Genomic DNA, 18,917 nt, shown 5'->3' with positions numbered 1-18,917 from the left:
TCCTCTCCTATTATATTGTAATAAGCTGAAAAATACCGATAATTTGAAAATCAAATAATTCTATTCTTTATGGAACTATTAGCATAGCTTTTGTCCGAATGAATTTTGGTATTTCATAGTATTAATCACGCGCGTGTGCCCCTTTCAAAAACCGGGATAAATACTATCCTATTTTTCACTGGATCTCAAATTATCTCTATACAAAATGTCATCTAAATCAGTCAGTATTATGGATAAAACTCCATACTCACAAACTCTTACATTTAAAATATTAGTAGTTATTAAATATTACTACAAAATTTATTACGCTATTACTAGGAAAAAGAACAGGATGGCATCTTACAGTAGATAAAAATTATTGCAAAAATTAACGCTTACTATATATCCACGTTTATTTTAGAGTAGGCATATTAAGTTATTGCCAGTTATTATATGTATATTGATTTAGAATTATTATTTCCTGTAATTGAATTATTATTATAATAATGCGAAATTATATTGACGTGAACTGTACATGGCCTTATAAAGCGCGAATTGATAAGAGTTCGATAACTAAATATAACTTCATTTATTGTAACGCTCAAGCGAATTTAGTCGACTGAGGATTTCAGTGAGTTTAATACGTTAAAAATGCGTGTGTCTTTACTAATTTCAATTTTATTTCTATCATGGGTGGACGCAAATAAAACACACACTCAACAGTGCAGCAGTATGTATTGATTTCGTTTTTGTGTACATCATGTGGATAGTATGATTATAGACTAAGAGCCAGTGAATTTTATAAAAGCTGAAAGTTTGTCAGCGCATGCTCCCAAATTAGGTAAGAACGTCGGACCATCATTTACGCCCGTGTTCACAAACATTACTATGAGGTCCTACAGTGCGCATGGACGCAAAGGGTGACACACGGACCAATCACAGAGCTCTATTCAACGCTATGTGTTCGATTTGCTGCTTCACTTAAGCAAGCATCGTTTGTGAATATGGATGTTAGTTTGGGTCATCGTGGCTTTGGCAGCTTACCCTAAATTTTTGTCTGGCAAGGGGTTGGAACGGTCAAAACTATCTTGCTGATGAGAAAACAACATCAATTATAGCGCCTAAATATTATACTAGTTGCGCCGGCGACTTCGTGCGCGTGAAAATAGTTTGAATAATATTTCCCGTTTTTGCAACATTAGTCTTTACTGCTCTGCCAATATTGGGTTTAGGGTGAGGTTATTAGCTTAAAGCTTTCCTCGATAAATGAGCTATTTAATACAAGAATATTTTTCAATTCGGACCAGACCAGATTAGAGAGCTCAAACAAGCCAACAATAATATAAGTATAGATAGCAGCACACTGTAAATGCATGTAAGATAAATATTCAGCTTCTATGTGCGAAAGTAACTCTGTCTGTCTGTCTTGCTTTCACGCCTAAACCACTGAACCGATTTTGATGAAATTTGGCACAGAGATAGTTTGAGTCCCGGGAAAGGAAACTGTTTTTTGGAGAATTTTGAAACAGGGACGCGCGCGATAAATTTTTTCTCTGGCAGACAAAATTCCACGCGGGCGAAGCCGCGGGCGGAAAACTAGTAATATTATAAATGCGAAAGTTTGTTAACAAGTATGTTTTGAAGTCTGGATTTAAACAATACATGTTTGGTTACTCTTTCACGCAAAAACTTCTTTATAACCCAGAATGAAAAATTTATAATTACTATAAAAGCTACCATTAAAGTTAGGCTTACGTAGGTCTGGCGTTCACTATCTCTTAGTCCACTATGTTATAATGTGATGTATAATAAGACATGATAACTAGTATCACTGTCTGGAACGATGAACGGGAAAACCATTTTTGATAAATGCAGACACGGAAATTCCAGTTTTTAACCAATTTCAAAACATAATATTGATAAATTGCATACAGAAACAAAATGAATTCACTGACTTGTGTTTCAGTGACCTTTATGTTATGTATTCACATTAATTTTAATAAATATTTCCTGTTTAATTGCAAATGGATATTTATGTTTAAGTATGTTCATATCCGTTGTCTAGTACCCATAGTACAAGCATTGCTTAGTTTGGGACTAGTGGCCCAGTGTAAACTGTCCAAGGATATAAAAAAAAGATTGCAAGCTACACCATTATTTNGTAAGTGATGATCAGGCCGAAGGTGGAAGCGAGCTTCACCCGGAATCCTCAATCACAGAGGAACTGGCTATCTTACCTCCAACTGCCGGAACACAACAATGCTGTTAACATTGTTGTTATGGCGACAGACTTAGATAAGATGGTGGTAGCTAGCCAGGCGGACTTAGAACAAGCCCTACCACCAACCAAACCGAACAGAAAAATCTGCCCCCACTGGGAATCGAACCCGGGACCTCTGCGTCTGAAACAGGTGGTCTTACCACTAGACCACAGAGGCGGTTAAACTTTAAAGACGTTACTTATTTAAAGACAAATAAATTATGAAATTGCCGTTTTGTATGGAGGATTTAACAAGAATTTCAGTTTTTCCATCCATAAATTTTATGAAATCTTATGAGTTGATTATGTCAACATTAAGCTACAGGATAAATTTGTTTTTTTGTTGGAAACGGACACCACTTAGGACGAGCTGTTTTCAAACATAATAATTGTATATCTACGTCATTATAAGTACTTGAAATAAAGTGAAAAAAAAAAGAATAATGGACACAATTATTATGAACTAATGAATATTGAAGAAATAATCGGCAATTTCATACTTTAGCCCATTAAATAAGTAGATATCCTTGGTGGACATTTTATACACTGCGCCATTTTGTCCTCATTATTAATTTTAAAATTAGTAGTTACTTATTTAGGAGAACGCTATGTGGACTGGACAGGCCTCCCACTCGGTGGACCGACGATCTGGTGAAGGTCGCGGGAAGCACCTGGATGCGGGCAGCGCAGGACCGGTCCTGGAAAAACATGACGCCCTTTGGCTGAGATGATGATGATGTTTATTTACTAGTAATATTTATTAAATTTCTATGTACCTATTAATGCATATTTTTTATTGGTTTTTATATTTTTTGTGTTTGATTTTGTGTCTTGTATCAACAAATTTATAGCACTAACTAGCTTTCCGCCCGCGGCTTCGCCCGCGTGGAATTTTGTCTGTCACAGAAAAACTTTATCGCGCGCGTCCCTGTTTCAAAAACCGGGATAAAAACTATCCTATGTTCTTTCCCGGGACTCAAACTATCTCTATGCCAAATTTCATCAAAATCGGTTGCGAGGTTTAAGCGGGAAAGCGTAACAGACAGACAGACAGACAGAGTTACTTTCGCATTTATAATATTAGTTGGGATATTTTAAACTATTATGTTGCATTTTTTACTATAGAATTATCTGTAGCAATAAATCCCGTGAAGTGATAATTCTATGGTTTTTATATATTTAGATGTTAATATTTAAACTTGTGTTGTGACAATTTTAATAAATAATCCATAAATTACATGCTTTGTTCTAATTTAAGCCGTAAAGAGGAATATGCATTGTTTGGCTAAAAACCTCGGAAACTATTTTTTAGTAGTCGCTCGACCTAGTAGTTCCAATACCGTACGGCCAAATATTGCGGGTTCGATTCCCACACAATGCAAATATTCGTATGCACGAACAAAAGTCTTTCTTCCTTTTATAAAGACTAAGAAATATTACTAATAAATCGACAAATATTTTGCTCTTAAGGAGCCTCTACAATCTACATGTCTCATCATAATCTTTTTACCCTACCACTGTTCGAGACCAACATTTGGCAAGTGCTGAGAAGAAGCGCCGCAACAAAAGCAGTCACCACTGTCTGCCGGTTGATTTAAATAAATAGAAATAGCAGTAGTAGGTAACATTATTGATTCAGGAGCAGTTCTCTGAATTCACCACGCATTCTTGTATGGTGCATCTTATAAAAATGGGTATACAAAATTGCGTATAAATATGCCGTTATTGATAAGGATTAAGGATATAGATATTTGTGATAAGCGTGATAAAATTTTCGTCTTATCGTTTCTTTATAGACACACAGTCTGTGTAGTTGCGATATTATTATCGCTTATGCATTTTATCCATGTGTGTATTATTATAATATGTACCTATATTATGAATACATAAATGTACGATAGATTAGATTAGGTTACTTATAATATAGTCGTAGTTTATTAAAATATCTGTCGCACTGTTACAATTTCACCCGAAACCGATTTATATGAATTTTGATACAGCTATAACCCGATCGAGTTAAGTAAGAGTCAAGCGCACCTGGAAGCCGTGACATCATATCGCCGCTCTGGTATAAATTGTTTCATCTACGAAGACGCGCCCCACCACTTTTTGGTCGAGGGAAGCGCGGAGTGCGGGGAGTTTGATCCGAGCAATCCGAGCGTCATTATTGTAGTGTGTGTGTGTGATAACAGCGTTGCAATTGGATAATATCCTTGAGTGCACACGACCAAAAAGTGGTGGGGCGCGTCTTCGTGGATGAAACAAAGTGGTGTAAAGTGTCTGGCGCCCATATGCACAGACATTACTTTGAGGTCTCACAGTGCGCGTGGACGTACAGTGTCACACACGAACCATTTTTTTTACGTCGGGAAATGCTTTGCGCATACCCACTGGTCGATGGGGACGGCCAGTGGGTTATGTGGGACTCTCCCCGCTTACACTAAAGGCGAGGCCTTCCCACTAAAACCCGACGGTTTCCACCAGAGCCCAAAGAAACGGAGCCGCGAGTTATTGCCCTAGTTGGACAGTCATCCGCGGTTCCCCTCAGGCTAGAGGCTCTCTGGCTTCGAGGGAACCCCCAATCCCCTCCTCCAGTTGTTTTTTATAGAGGTTTTCTCCTCGCGGCCTAGGTAGGTACAACAGCACAGCTCTAAACGTTGTGCGTTCGATTTCCTGCTTCACTTAAGCAAGCATAGTTTGTGAATACGGGTGGAAGTATGTTTATCTGGGGGCACGGCAGTGCCCCCACCAAGTCGAGCAAAAAAGCGGCACGGCCGTACCATCCTTTTCTCGAAGCAATTCAGGCCATTTTCGACCGCCTGTAACTTCGTTGTGGATAAAACTAGAAGGCTGAATTTTCATTAGCTATGCAGGCATTGTAAAGACACGGTATATTTAAAATTTCATTCAATTTGAACCAGTAGTTTAAGAATTATAACGGGTCAAAGTTACTTAATTTTGTCACTCACTCACTCACTGACTCACTGACTCACTGACTCACCGATCATCAAAACTCTAAGGCACTTCTAGCAGACCTAGAAGCTTAAAATTTGGAATATAAGTAGTGTTTGGTGTATGAATCAAGGAAAAACTAAAATATTTGGGGGCACGGTAGTGCAACCGCCATGTCGAGTAAAATTTTTAAATTTCGGTCCAGTTTTCTAGATACATAACTGCTGTCTACAAAATACAAAAAGAAATGAGATCCCATCAAAAACAATACTTGTCAAAAAAACCAAGTCTCGCAACTCAGTTGTTCTACGGTAAAAAGTTGTGAGATCCATGTAATACCAAGTCCAGGCCAGGAAATCTTTAACGTTTTACATAAATATATTGACTTGGCCATCGCATGAAAACACGTGTAAATTAAATTATTTAGTGCGATGGCCAAGTCAACGGATCTCACAACTTTTTACCGTAGAACAACTGAGTTGCGAGACTTGGTTTTTTTGACAAGTATTGTTTTTGATGGGATATAAATTGTCTCCTGCAGTAATTGATTGCTCATCGTAGATAGTATTCTAGTTATGATAATCAGGTATCTACATCCGCTTTTACCAATAACAGGAAATCTACAAGATATTGTCAATCAATGTCATTTTTAGGTCGGAAGTAATTTTTTTATGCAAAACAAGGCAGGTATTTGACCGCAATCGCACCTGGTGTTAAGTGAAATGCAGTCTAGGATAGTACATATACCATGTAAAAGTGCTTTAATATGCAAGGGCATATAGCTCAGAGACGATGACCGTTGGGGGAGTAGGGTTTCTGCTCGAGCTTTCTCGAACTCGAGAAAACTCGAGAAAGGCTTCATTCGAGACGAGAAAAAAAATTACCGGAGCTCGAGAATTCTCGAGATTCGATGTTGAACCTTTAATATTCTTGAAAGCCTATTTTCTTAGACAAAAATGAAGTTTTTAATTATTATTCATAGGTTCACGTTGCTTTTAGACTGGCTTAGTCTTTCCTTTTGCAAGTAATGATCTCAATCGAAACTAAGTAATAATATTCACCAACGAGTATGTAGATATTTATTATGTACCTACATATATGTTTAACTCTGATTGATTTAAAGACTGAAAAGTAGAACGCCCAAAAGTGGTATCGCCCGAAATCTAATTGTACATTGAGGGTACCACATCGTAAATTCCTTTCTTCATTTGTAATGATTTGCGAAAGTAGTAAGAAATTCTAAAACCTCCGGAATAAAATCCGATTAATAAAAAGTATTTGTTTATTTCCGTACCGGGAGGTAGAAAAAGTTGTTACCTAATTACTGTCTGTTAGGCTAGGTACTCGTGCCTCCTCGTAAAGTTTATTCATGTCTGTATCTTTAAGAAATTTAAAAATGTATTAAAAAGTTTTTTGTTTATAAAAAAACTATTTATTGTAATTTTGCTATTTGGACTTGTGTTCTTTGGAAAACAAGTGATTCAATTGTAGCTCCAGATTTTCAACCGACTTCAAAAAAGGAGGAGGTTCTCAATTCGACCCGTATGTTTCTTTTTCTATGTTTGTTACGCGATAACTCCGCCAATTATGAACCGATTTGAACAAATCTTTTTTCGGCGTATAGGTAATACCTCAAGGGTGGTCCCATTTAAATTTAATAATAGAAAAAACAACCCCCAAGGGTGGAAAATTGGGGATGAACTTTTTTATACGCAATATCTCCGCCGATTATAAATCAATTTGAACGATAATTTTTTTGTTGAATAGGTATTATCAAAAGGGTGGTTTCATGCGAATTTGAAGAAAATATTTCACCCCCAAGGGTGGAAAATTGGGGATGAACTTTTTTATACGCAATATTTTTAATTTTTAGTTTTTTTTTGTGTTCACGCATTTGAAGTCGGTTTTATTTTTTTAAAAAGTTAATTATTATTGATATTTATCCTTAAAGTACACGCGACTTTATGACTTTTCTTCCTTTAGTTAATAACTAAGTTATGATTATTAATTAATATTAATTATGAAAGAAGATTTTATTTTTTGTTTCTTTCCTTACCAAAATAAGTGGTACTAAATTCTAACATGTGCAATAAAAGTAATAAATAAATAATAATAAATAAATCTTTTGGACAATTTCACACAGCGCCAGCTAGCCCCAAAGTAAGCAACTTAATGCTTGTGTTATGGGTGCTAGCTTAACGGATATACTACTAAAAGTAGGTATATTAGATTAAAAAACCTGTGTTTTTATTAAATTTCAACCGATTTCAACAGTTTTAATTAAACGACTCGAGACCCGAGAAAACTCGAGACTTTGGCCTCGAGAATTCCCGAAACTCGAGAAAAAAAATAGGCCGAGAAATCAGAAATCCTATGGGGGAGAAAAGTTCTCGAGTGGCGACCACGAGCTGGAAGACGTAGCGTGGGCAGGCCTCCCACTGGTGGACCGACGATCTGGTGAAGGTCGCGGTAGGTACCTGGATGCGGGCGGCGTAGGATCGGTCTTTAAACGCACGACACTTATTCGTACATAGTGATAATATATTTTGTTGTTATTAAACAATATTTTGTCTGGTGATATCACACGATAATCCATGATAGACTATTAAATAGATAAAACCGGTGAAGTACACTCTATTTACATTAATTTATTGCTGTGTATGAATAAAATTTGTTTTCTTTCTTAGCGGATGCCTGCGTCATAAAATCTACCTGTACTCCAAATTTCAGCCCGATCCGTCCAGTAGTTTGGGCTGTGCGTTGCAAGCTAGCGCTAGCAGCAGATAAACAAGTACACTCCACGTCAAATTATATTGTTTACTTTGCAAACAAACATGTCCGACTGACGTTGATACCGAATTTCCTCTCCTGTATTGTAATAAGCTTAAAAAACCGATAATTTGAAAATCAAAGAATTTTATTCATTCGATCTCAAATTATCTCTATACAAAATGTTATCCAAACCAGTCAGGATGGGTAAAATTCCATGAAAGTTCTGTAGTTGAAAGAGCTATAGGTTTATCGTCGTGTCGGTGAACTATTCTGTAGCTGGAAAGGCTTGACGTCGAAAGTGAGGTAGATGAAAAGTTATGTCGCCAAAAGGCCCGTAGTTGAAAGATTCTGCTGGGGAAATGGAAATAAATGAATCGTCCTGGTCGGCGAAAAGTTCATTGACGAATCGGTCATAGGAGAACGTTTACGGAATCGTATAAATAAGATAGAAAGCGATTATGCTATTTCTAGGAAAAAGAGCAGGATGGCATTTTTTACAGTAGACGAAAATTATTGCAAAAATTAACGCTTCTATCGAACCACGTTTTTTTAGAGTAGGCATATTAAGTTATTGCCAGTTATTAATATGTATAGTGATTTAGAATTATTATTTCCTGTAATTGAATTATTATTATAATAATGCGAAATTATATTGACGTGAACTGTACATGGCCTTATAAAGCGCGAATTGATAAGAGCTTGATAACTAAATATAACTTCATTTATTGTAACGCTCAAGCGAGTTTAGTCGATTGAGGATTTCAGTGAGTGTACTACGTTAAAAATGCGTGTGTCTTTACTAATTTCAATTTTATTTCTATCATGGGTGGACGCAAATAAAACACACACTCAACAGTGCAGCAGTATGTATTGATTTCGTTTTTGTGTACATCATGTGGATAGTATGATTATAGACTAAGAGCCAGTGAATAAATTTATAAAAGCTGAAAGTTTGTCAGCGCATGCTCCCAAATTAGGTAAGAACGTCGGACCATCATTTACGCCCGTGTTCACAAACATTACTATGATGTCTCACAGTGCTCATGGACGCACAGGGTCACACACGAACCAATCACAGAGCTCTATTCAACGCTATGTGTTCGATTTGCTGCTTCACTTAAGCAAGCATCGTTTGTGAATATGGATGTTAGTTTGGGTCATCGTGGCTTTGGCAGCTTACCCTAAAATGTTTGTCTGGCAAGGGGTTGGAACGGTCAAAACTATATTGCTGATGAGAAAACAACATCAATTATAGCGCCTAAATATTATATTAGCTGTGCCGGCGACTTCGTGCGTGTGAAAATAGTTTGAATAATATTTCCAGTTTTGCAACATTATTCTTTACTGCTCTGCCAATATTGGGTTTAGGGTGAGGTTATTAGCTTAAAGCCTTCCTCGATAAATGAGCTATTTAATACAAGAATATTTTTTCAAATCGGACCAGACCAGATTAGCGAGCTCAAACAAGCCAACAATAATATAAGTATAGATAGTAGCACACTGTACATGCATGTAAGATAAATATTCAGCTTCTATGGTATAACGTAAGTCCTACTAATCAGTACATAATAATATCTATACTATCTATACTTCTAAACTAATATCATAAATGCGAAAGTAACTCTGTCTGTCTGTCTTACTTTCACGCCTAATCCACTGAACCGATTTTGATGAAATTTGGCACAGAGATAGTTTGAGTCCCGGGAAAGGAAACTGTTTTTTGGAGGATTTTGAAACAGGGACGCGCGCGATAAAATTTTTCTGTGGCAGACAAAATTCCACGCGGGCGAAGCCGCGGGCGGAAAGCTAGTAATATTATAAATGCTAAAGTTTGTTAACAAAGATGTTTTGAAGTCTGGATTTAAACAATACATGTTTGGTTACTCTTTCACGCAAAAACTTCTTTATAACCCAGAATAAAAAATTTATATTACTATAAAAGCTACCATAAAAGTTAGGCTTACGTAGGTCTGGCGTTCACTTATCTCTTAGTCCACTATGTTATAATGTGATGTATATTAAGACATGATAACTAGTATCACTGTCTGGAACGATGAACGGGAAACCCATTTTGATAAATGCAGACACGGGAATTCCAGTTTTTAACCAATTTCAAAACATAATATTGATAAATTGCATACAGAAACAAAATGAATTCACTGACTTGTGTTTCAGTGACCTTTATGTTATAAAATACTATTCCCACCTCTCGTTCCCACCACTGCAACTCCTGTGTAGCCAGGATCTACAGCTTGACCGCCACAAAAACCCAACCAATGAAGGTCAAGTTTGTCCCGGGGGAAAGTTAAACTGTCATTGGACCCGCAACGAAATTAATCAGAAGAACATAGGAGGAGTTCGAAATTAAGGTGACCTTTATGTTATGTATTCACATTAATTTTAATACATATTTCCTGTTTAGTTGCAAATGGATATTTAGGTTTAAGTATGTTCATATCCGTTGTCTAGTACCCATAGTACAAGCATTGCTTAGTTTGGGACTAGTGGCGCAGTGTAAAATGTCCAAGGATATAAAAAAAAAGATTGCAAGCTACACCATTATATTAATAGAAAATCTTTCAATTAATTTCTTAAAAAAATTACTTCTACCATAAGGTACTAGCACGTCAAGATGTCATGCCCTGCGTTTCCAAACAACTGCACGCAGGAAGATTTAATGAATGCCACTGACAACGCCACTCTTGTAGGGGAGTTTTGGGCTGACACTATATAGGTTTGTTGACACGACAAGAAGAAGTACACTGTGAGGTCTACTTATGAATAATCTGTGGCTAGGTATTGAAGCTACGAAACGAAATAGCATTTCAATAGTATAATAAATAAATATTACTCATAATAGTAAGGGTGTTTCCTTGTTTATTTTAATTAATTACCTCCTACATAATTACAATGTTTAGATTATTATGCCATTGTTCGTAACTTTACTTGGTTTATATTGCAATTTTTACATAGTAACTAGGTATATAAACTTGGTTTAATATTATTTATTGGTTTAGGCATGGTTCAATATTTATTTCATACTAGCTTTCCGCCCGCGGTTTCGGAAACGTGGAATTTTGTCTGTCACAGAAAAACTTTATCGCGCGCGTCCCTGTTTAAAAAACTAGGATAAAAGCTATCCTATGTCCTTTCCCAGGACTCAAACTATATCTATCCATAACAAATCAAAATCGGTACAGTGGTTTCGGCGTGAAAGCGAAACAGACAGACAGACAGACAGAGTTACTTTCGCATTTATAATATTAGTACGGATTCTGTCTTACTGTAACAACACTGTTTATAGACGAGTGAATGTTTCGATGACCTCTATGAGTTTATCAATGATGATACTGACAACTAATTAATTAAATTGAGATCTGATTAAATTGTCTTAATAAGCAAAACGTAATAATGTTGCTTTAATTTTTAAAACAAATAAGATAAAAAAGGTGCGTGTGCGTGTGCGTGTGCGTGTGCGTGTGTATGTATGATAAAAATTGCTCTGCTGATTTTTATTTTTTAATGTCAATGTCAACCTTACGGGGTAGTAATAGGAACGTATCATGTTTTGGTAAAAATAACCAAACTTCCCATAGTAAAAGTTGTTGGATTTGTATAATCTGTATTACCTGTTTTCATCATGTGCCAAGTTTCATAGGCAGATGAATTATTCGGGTTACAAAAACTTCCTTGATCGGACTAATTTCTGATATCATCAACAAAAAAATTTGTCATTGATGCCTCCGCATTTGTGAATACAACTTGTCTTGTCTTTAAGTCATTTTACGCAGTATTTATTTATCTGATATTTAGTGGTTATTTTTGATCAGTACCTAGTTATTTTTCACATGATTTATCCTGTACTGTTCCAGGCCCAGCGTTACCTGCCACGGTGTTTCAAGGTGCAAGTNAGGTGCTTGTTTAGATAGCATACTTTATCCATATCTTTATAGATATGGATAAAGTATGCTATCTAAACAAGCACCTATACACCTATATAAGCGAAAGGTCACTGATTGACTGACTCACTTATCACGAAATCTCAGAAACTACAAGTTCTAGGAGTCTCAGATTTTGCATGGGGTTCCTTTTAGAACGTAGGTGCTCACTAAGACGGGATTTTGCAAAATTCAACCCCTAAGGGGGTAAAACGGGATCAACACGTACGAAATCGCGGGCGGCCGCTAGTTTATAATAAGCTCGGATACACAATTTCAGTTTTCATTCTATGAATAAGGCGTTGTACTTTGCACGTAGGCAAATAAAGCTATACTTACTATAGCTCTTGTCCGCGGCTTTGCTTCGATTATTTGTAGAATGTTCTACTTATTTGTTAAAAGAGGAATGACAAGGAAATTAATTCATCATCATCATTATAATTTCAGCCACAGGACGTCTATGTATGTATGTATGTATACAGTATGTATGTATGTATTGTCATATCACCAACAAAAGAATTAGTCATTGATGCCTCCGCATTTGTGAATACTAACTTGTCTTGTTTTTATCTTTTTAGGTCATTTTACGCAGTATTTATTTATCTGATATTTAGTGGTTATTTTTGATCAGTACCTAGTTATTTTTCTCATGATTTATCCTGTACTGTTCCAGGCCCAGCGTTACCTGCCACGGTGTTTCAAGGTGCAAGTAATCTTCTTCCACCAGACGATGAAGTGGGTCCTCCAACTCAGCCGATCGTCCCTGCTGAGCCGGCAGAGCCAGTTGAGCCGGAACCGAGTACCACCTCTCGAATTACTGGATTCCTTTGGGATCTTATACCAAGAGGTAGGTTTAAAATACGCATCCCAGTTTGAAACTGGACATTGCGGCTTAAACAGGCACTTGTCCACTATGTGGTTGGGGGTTCGTTCGTTCGTTTCAGCCGAAAGACGTCTACAGTTGGACAAAGGCCTCCCCCAAGGATTTCCACGAAGATTGGTCCTGCGCCGCTCGCATTGATTGGGGGTTATGTGAAAAATATTATTGGCAGAAAGCTAATTGCTCATAAGATAGGTCCCCAAAATTTATGTTTATTGTCCGTGAAGCATAATCTTTTCTTAAAGGTTACTAAACCTTTGTTTGTCACCTGTCATCGGCTTTGCAATGAAGGGAAGTCGAATCTTAACTTCGAACTCCTATGTTCTTCTGATTAATTTCGTTGCGAATCCAATGACAGTTTAACTTTCCCCCGGGACAAACTTGACCTTCACTGGTTGGGTTTTTATTGGCGGTCAAGCTGTAGATCCTGGCTACACAGGAGTTGCAGCGGTGGGAACGAGAGGTGGGAATAGTCCCGTTATGGGATTGTCCAAAACAAGAAGATGAAACGCCACTACACATTCTCACGGACTGCGGATCTTTGATGCGCAACCGCAGCTTACACCTGGGCAAACACATCCTAAGTTCACAGGGTGTAAAATATAGCGCTTCCCTAAAGATACTGCACTACCTATAGTAGTCGTACGTAGTAGGCGCTCTAGAATACCAATAGAAAGGTCAGGTCCTGGACCAGGTCCAGTTGAGGTCTGTTGGGGTATATTCATCTCCATGTAACGACAGGTTTTACGTTTTTTTTTCTTTTATTTTAATGTCATAAATAGTTATACGTCGATAAGAACAACTTGCGAAACTTTAAAATAAAAATATAATAATGTAGGCACATGACCTGTTTAACTTTTTGTAACTTGTACATTTTCATTCCAGGGTCAGGGTCAAGCTTCACAGGGTCATTCGCCGGGTCGAATCTGGTTGAACCGTCATCGAGCCACGGATCATCAGGCTTCCTAGCCAGGTGGCTGCTGGGGGATGATGATGACGACAAAAAGAAAGCCTCCAACAAGAAATGCACGAAAGATAAATAATAAGTTTTAGTTAAGATTCCTATATACCTCTACGAGTTATTCGACATCGCACGATCATGCGACTTAGAACCAATTTAAGCTAATATTTTTGTCAACAATGATAAAAGTGTTTGGTTGCTGCTTACACAAAATAGTGACTTCCGAACTGAATGTTAACCTATAAGGAAACCAAGTTTAGCTCAGTACAAAATATGTAGTATATTTAATTTACGCAAGATTTTTTCCCCATAACCTAAAGTAGTAGTAACCTCCAGTTAGCAAGTCACTTTTTTGTGTAAACCGTAACCAAACCAGTTTTTTCAGTGAACTAGCACAAGTATAAAAATCTGAGGTGACTATGTACAGTCAGCTACATAACGTTTAAGATTTTATGACTGGATGCATTACAAACGCACGATCGTGCGAGATGACGAAAAACTCACCTCTACAGTTCCACGCCAATATTCTGTAAAAACGTATGTGGTTATTGTATAGACGACAGCATACCAATCAAAACACTAAGACATCTTATGTACCTAATTGTACTTGTTATTAAGCAATAAAAATAATGTATTATGTTACAGTCAAACCCCACAAAATCGGTCAAAAACACTTCTGACTGTTATTTCCCGTTAAAAGTGGTTTAGACCAAAGGCGTTAGTCAAAAATCTGCAAAAATCAGTCAACAGTGAATTAACCTTATTTACAATTTTAAAAATCAGTCGAAATTCATACAAAATTATGATAAGTGAAAAATACTAGTTTGTATTGTGTAGATAATGTTGTTATTTTTAAAGTATTTTTATTAAAGAAGTTCGTTAGTCAAAACCATTTTTGACTGTTGTTGCAGTCAAAGGTGATTTTAACAGACTGTAACATAGACTGATGTGCTGTTGTTGACTGTAATAATATAATACTTAACTTAATTTCTAAGCTTATTTTAGTTAGTCACTGTGCCTATTCATATCTTATAAACGATTGGTATTTTTTGGTGCTAAAACGATTTAAATTGATGTAAAAAAGGCTTTTTCATTAATGTATAAAGAAGTTATTGGAAAATTATTAATGTAACATGCAAATCACGGACTGAACAGGTTTTTATATGAAGCATTTATTGTGATAATTAAGCCTATAATTGTAAGGCGAGTGCAAAATTTTCTTTTTAAGAAATAATGTATAACTAAAACGAATATTACTCGTATATAGCGTATACCTAACAATTTTACAAATACCAAATTTTATTAGTGTCTTTCAGCTGAAAATCAAAATACTTTTATGAACTACTTAATCTTAATATCAGAATAGGATTTTAAAATCCTATTTTTTGTCATAATTATAATCTTAAGACAACAAAATAGTCCAGTCAACATCGACATCGATCATCGCAAAAGCGCATGTACGAGTATAAATATTTTTTAAATGTTGTTAAGCACCTTGAGCGAAGTTTACATCCCTGTATTTCTCACATGTTGCTGGGAAATTTTGGCATTTTTTGCTCTAATTATCATAGTTAAATTTTGGACAAAGTGATTCAGGAGTCAGGACCCAATAAAATCCATTAAAATTGTAACATATAAGTCCAGCTCTACAAATCTTATGGGGACCAAACTATAAACCCCTGAAGAAGATTGATTTTACCGGGAAATTGCATTGTTTGTGAGTTTGTTCCGGCGTTTCTTCTCAGCACTTGCCATGTTTATTTCGAAGCGCTGGTAGTGCCCAAAAGATAAGGAGACATGTAAAGTGCCCCATAAGGGCTACCTTTATTTAATTTATTATATTTTGACGTTCATAAGTGCCACTATTGGTCTAAATTGAATAAAATATTTTTGATTTTGAATGAGAGCATTTTGTGAGAAAAAAAGTGGAAAAAAATTCCCAGTTTTTCGCGCACCTTGGTAGAAGTACATGGTTTAGGGTTGCAAACTTCTCTTAAGGAATCTAACAACATAAAATATAAAATAATCGTACATTTGCGATGTTTGCCGTTGTGCCGATATTGACTGGACCAAAATAAACATACAGATCATAATCTTTTTATACTTTCTCGTGCCATCGAATTATACGTAAGAAGTTTTACATTTATTAAGTAGTAGGTTTTTATTTAGGTAAAAGTAGTGATCGCTATAGTAATTAGCCAATACATATAATATAGTTATTGGCCAATTTGCCTAAAATGAAAATAAACAAGCCTAAAAGAGGCAAATATTTTTTCTGAGCAATACGCAGTCCAATGTAGTAAATACTTATTAACAATCCAATATGCCAATAACTATGTATAGGCCAAGGAAAAAATAGCTAATTACATTTTCATAAATGTAAGGGTGTGAATAAATACATTATATTAAACATATTTTTGTTTTTATTACAATGATATCAATTAAATCATGGTGGATGTGCTTTCTTATAGTTACACACTACAATCTTTAGTTACGATTACACTAGGACACTACCATCAAGTAGGTTTGAATGATTATACAGGGTGGAAACGATAAGTGATCTCACTCGATTATTTATAAACTATACAAGATATCGAAACACTGGTTATTGATCCTGAAAGTGTTTCACGAGCTCTTTCAAATGGTATCAGTAATAGGTTGCAGAATTAACTGGATCTATCCGAAAATTCAATGTTTTTTAGGCTCCATACTAAATGTATGCCAGCTACACAATATTAGAAGTGTAAATTTTTTTATTCAATAATAAACACTTAAATTGAACTCCAAATTGCATTCTTATTTAAAAGTTATTCATGGAAAACATTGGTTTTAGGCTTTACTTGCTATGCTATAATATTATCAAGACATGAGTGCCATGACTGTGGCAGTAGATGTATGGAAGCTGGAAACATTGAATTTTCGGATAGATCCAATTTATTTTGTAACCTATTACAACGGTACCAGTTGGATAGAGCTTGTGAAGCACTTTCAGGATCAGTAACCAGTTTTTGGATATCTTGTATAGTTTTTAATATTGTGGTTTTACTAAATGTATGGAAGCCGGAAACATTGAATTTTCGGATAGATCTAGTTTATTTGGTAACCTATTATTAGTACCGTTGGATAGAGCTCGTAGAGCACTTTCAGGATCAGTAACCAGTTTTTGGATATCTTAAACAGTTTAGAAACAATCGAGTGAGATCACTTATCGTTTCCACCCTGTACAGTAACCATACAAATATAAACGACCAGAACAGTGCTAGACATCAAAACTAAACCCCGAGGACGAGGAAGACCGGGGTCTTCACGTTATTGTTTAATTCGGTTGAGTATCGAATTTTGTCGAATACGCAAACGATTCGAAGACGAAAGTTGTTCATGCTAGAGGTACTGTGTTGTCCAACGTGGTAAAAATCGGAACTAATAACTCAGTATTGATAGTAGCGCCCTCCTGACAATGTCATATCTGGGATTCCGGTGTTGTCCAACTATTGCTGGTTTTCTCTAATAAATCCTACTCGAAATCTGTCCAACCGATTTCAATCAGATTTCATTTTTAAAAATTCATGAAAATTTTAAAACAATAAAAACCGTAGATATTTTGACTAAAAACATACTGTTTGACAGTTAACGGACGGATTTGGATTAGTAAAAATCCAGCATAAAATATATCTACAAAATGAATGCATCGGATGGATAGATGATACGCCACCTGGCGGAGCAAATTTACAGTGTGAATGCACTCCATTAGTAGCTCCATAGAAGAAGAACTAAGAATTGATGACACAAAAAAACACGCAAGCAATGGCGATTGTGACGTACAATTGGTCTATTATTCATTATCACTGGTTTCTTTAAAATTAAAGAGATTATCTATTCCAATCAAACTTTTGTAACATGGTTTTCGAAGGCTATTTAAATGTTTTTTAGAAATAGCTCACATTTAGAAATTGTCCTTGTGCGAATATACCCCAGTATCTACTACATAAAATTGAGACGTTACTAAAATAATTAAGGAGCTTTCCACTACATGTCATGTCCTAACAAGTCTGCAAGTGTTTTCCCTTAATTTCCACACTATATGTTATAAACATAATTAAAATCCTTTAGGAAAAGTTTAAATTTAGCGATAAATCATTGATAGGGTTCGATCCACAGTTAGATCGATCTAAAACAAAGAAAATTGCTTAAAAAGTTAAAAAGGGGTGTGTCTTACGCTAGCACGCACCGCTCTACGTCACGATTTTGTTACCATTTATGGAGCTAGAGGCAGATGGTGATTGCATCATGCAAAATACAGGGTGTGAAGGATGAAAGACAAAGACAATATTTCATTTAATTTGTGTTAATTATTTATTTCCTTAACACAAGTGGCAGTGGGCGGGTTACAAATTGTAGAGTTGATGGCAGAAAAGTTCTTGTCAGATCTCTCAAGAGGTCTGGGCAGATCTCCCACAAGGACCTAGTGACTAGGTGGACCGTCGATCTTATGAAGGATCTGGATCTGGATCTGAACGAACGAATGAACGAACACCCTGTATTAGGGTGTCCCTTATTTTTCAAAGTTTTAAATTTGTAACGCATAGGTCTTAGTTTTGTTTGTTTGCCTCTAAAACACTCGGAAATAAATTTTTACCTTATTTGGAGTACGATAACCCGTGCCGACTTGCATCGAAACATGTTGCGCGGCAGTAGCGGTGCGTATTCGCGGTATTTGTCATTTGTTCTCAATTAATCTCGTGATAAACACCTATTGTTTGACATTTAGAAGATGGCTGTGTAATTAAGAAGCAATAAAAAAGTATTTTCTTAGTCGGGGACGTAAATTTATCAAATAATAGGCACAAATTTACTGTTAATCGTCAAGTTTTTGCAGTAGTTTTTAAAATATTTTGCGAAGTTAATTAAATGTTATTGAAACCTCTAATCTTATCATTCGGGAGTGTATTATATTTTGGGAAAAGCTATAAATCCTACCAGAGCCTAACTGTGTAAAAAAAACTTGTGTATCTTCACCATGCTTGGAGGGTTGTAAGAAAAATTATTTAAAAAAATCAAGATTTATAAGCGCCGCGGTGAGGAGGATTTAAAAACAAATAAAATATTTTAACAAAAACAAATAAAACCAAGGCATCCAGAGTGTTAAGGTGTAGACAAAAAGTTAGTTAAGAAAGT

General features: G+C 36.0%; 1 protein-coding gene across 1 annotated transcript; it reads left to right on the top strand.

Moving 5' to 3' along the window:
- Positions 1-8,685: 8,685 nt before the first annotated feature.
- Positions 8,686-15,527, top strand: LOC114357640 (uncharacterized). The gene is made up of 3 exons (XM_028311356.1): positions 8,686-8,826; positions 12,575-12,748; positions 13,667-15,527. Exons 1-3 carry the CDS (start codon positions 8,748-8,750, stop codon positions 13,822-13,824), a joined length of 411 nt encoding a protein of 136 aa, XP_028167157.1. The 5' UTR covers positions 8,686-8,747; the 3' UTR covers positions 13,825-15,527.
- The last annotated feature ends 3,390 nt before the right edge of the window (positions 15,528-18,917 follow it).

The sequence above is a fragment of the Ostrinia furnacalis genome, unplaced genomic scaffold (assembly GCF_004193835.3).
Source record: "Ostrinia furnacalis isolate ACB-3 unplaced genomic scaffold, ASM419383v2 OfSCF3304, whole genome shotgun sequence".
NCBI lineage: Eukaryota > Metazoa > Arthropoda > Insecta > Lepidoptera > Crambidae > Ostrinia > Ostrinia furnacalis.
This window is presented reverse-complemented; position numbering and strand designations above follow the sequence as displayed.

What these genes read in the sequence shown, in the direction of transcription:
- LOC114357640 (XM_028311356.1), top strand. Translation starts at nt 8,748, where the DNA reads ATGCGTGTGTCTTTACTAATTTCAATTTTATTTCTATCATGGGTGGAC. An exon ending in ACACACTCAACAGTGCAGCA is followed by an intron (nt 8,827 to 12,574) that starts GTATGTATTGAT and finishes GTACTGTTCCAG; the next exon opens with GCCCAGCGTTACCTGCCACG. An exon ending in TTGGGATCTTATACCAAGAG is followed by an intron (nt 12,749 to 13,666) that starts GTAGGTTTAAAA and finishes TTTTCATTCCAG; the next exon opens with GGTCAGGGTCAAGCTTCACA.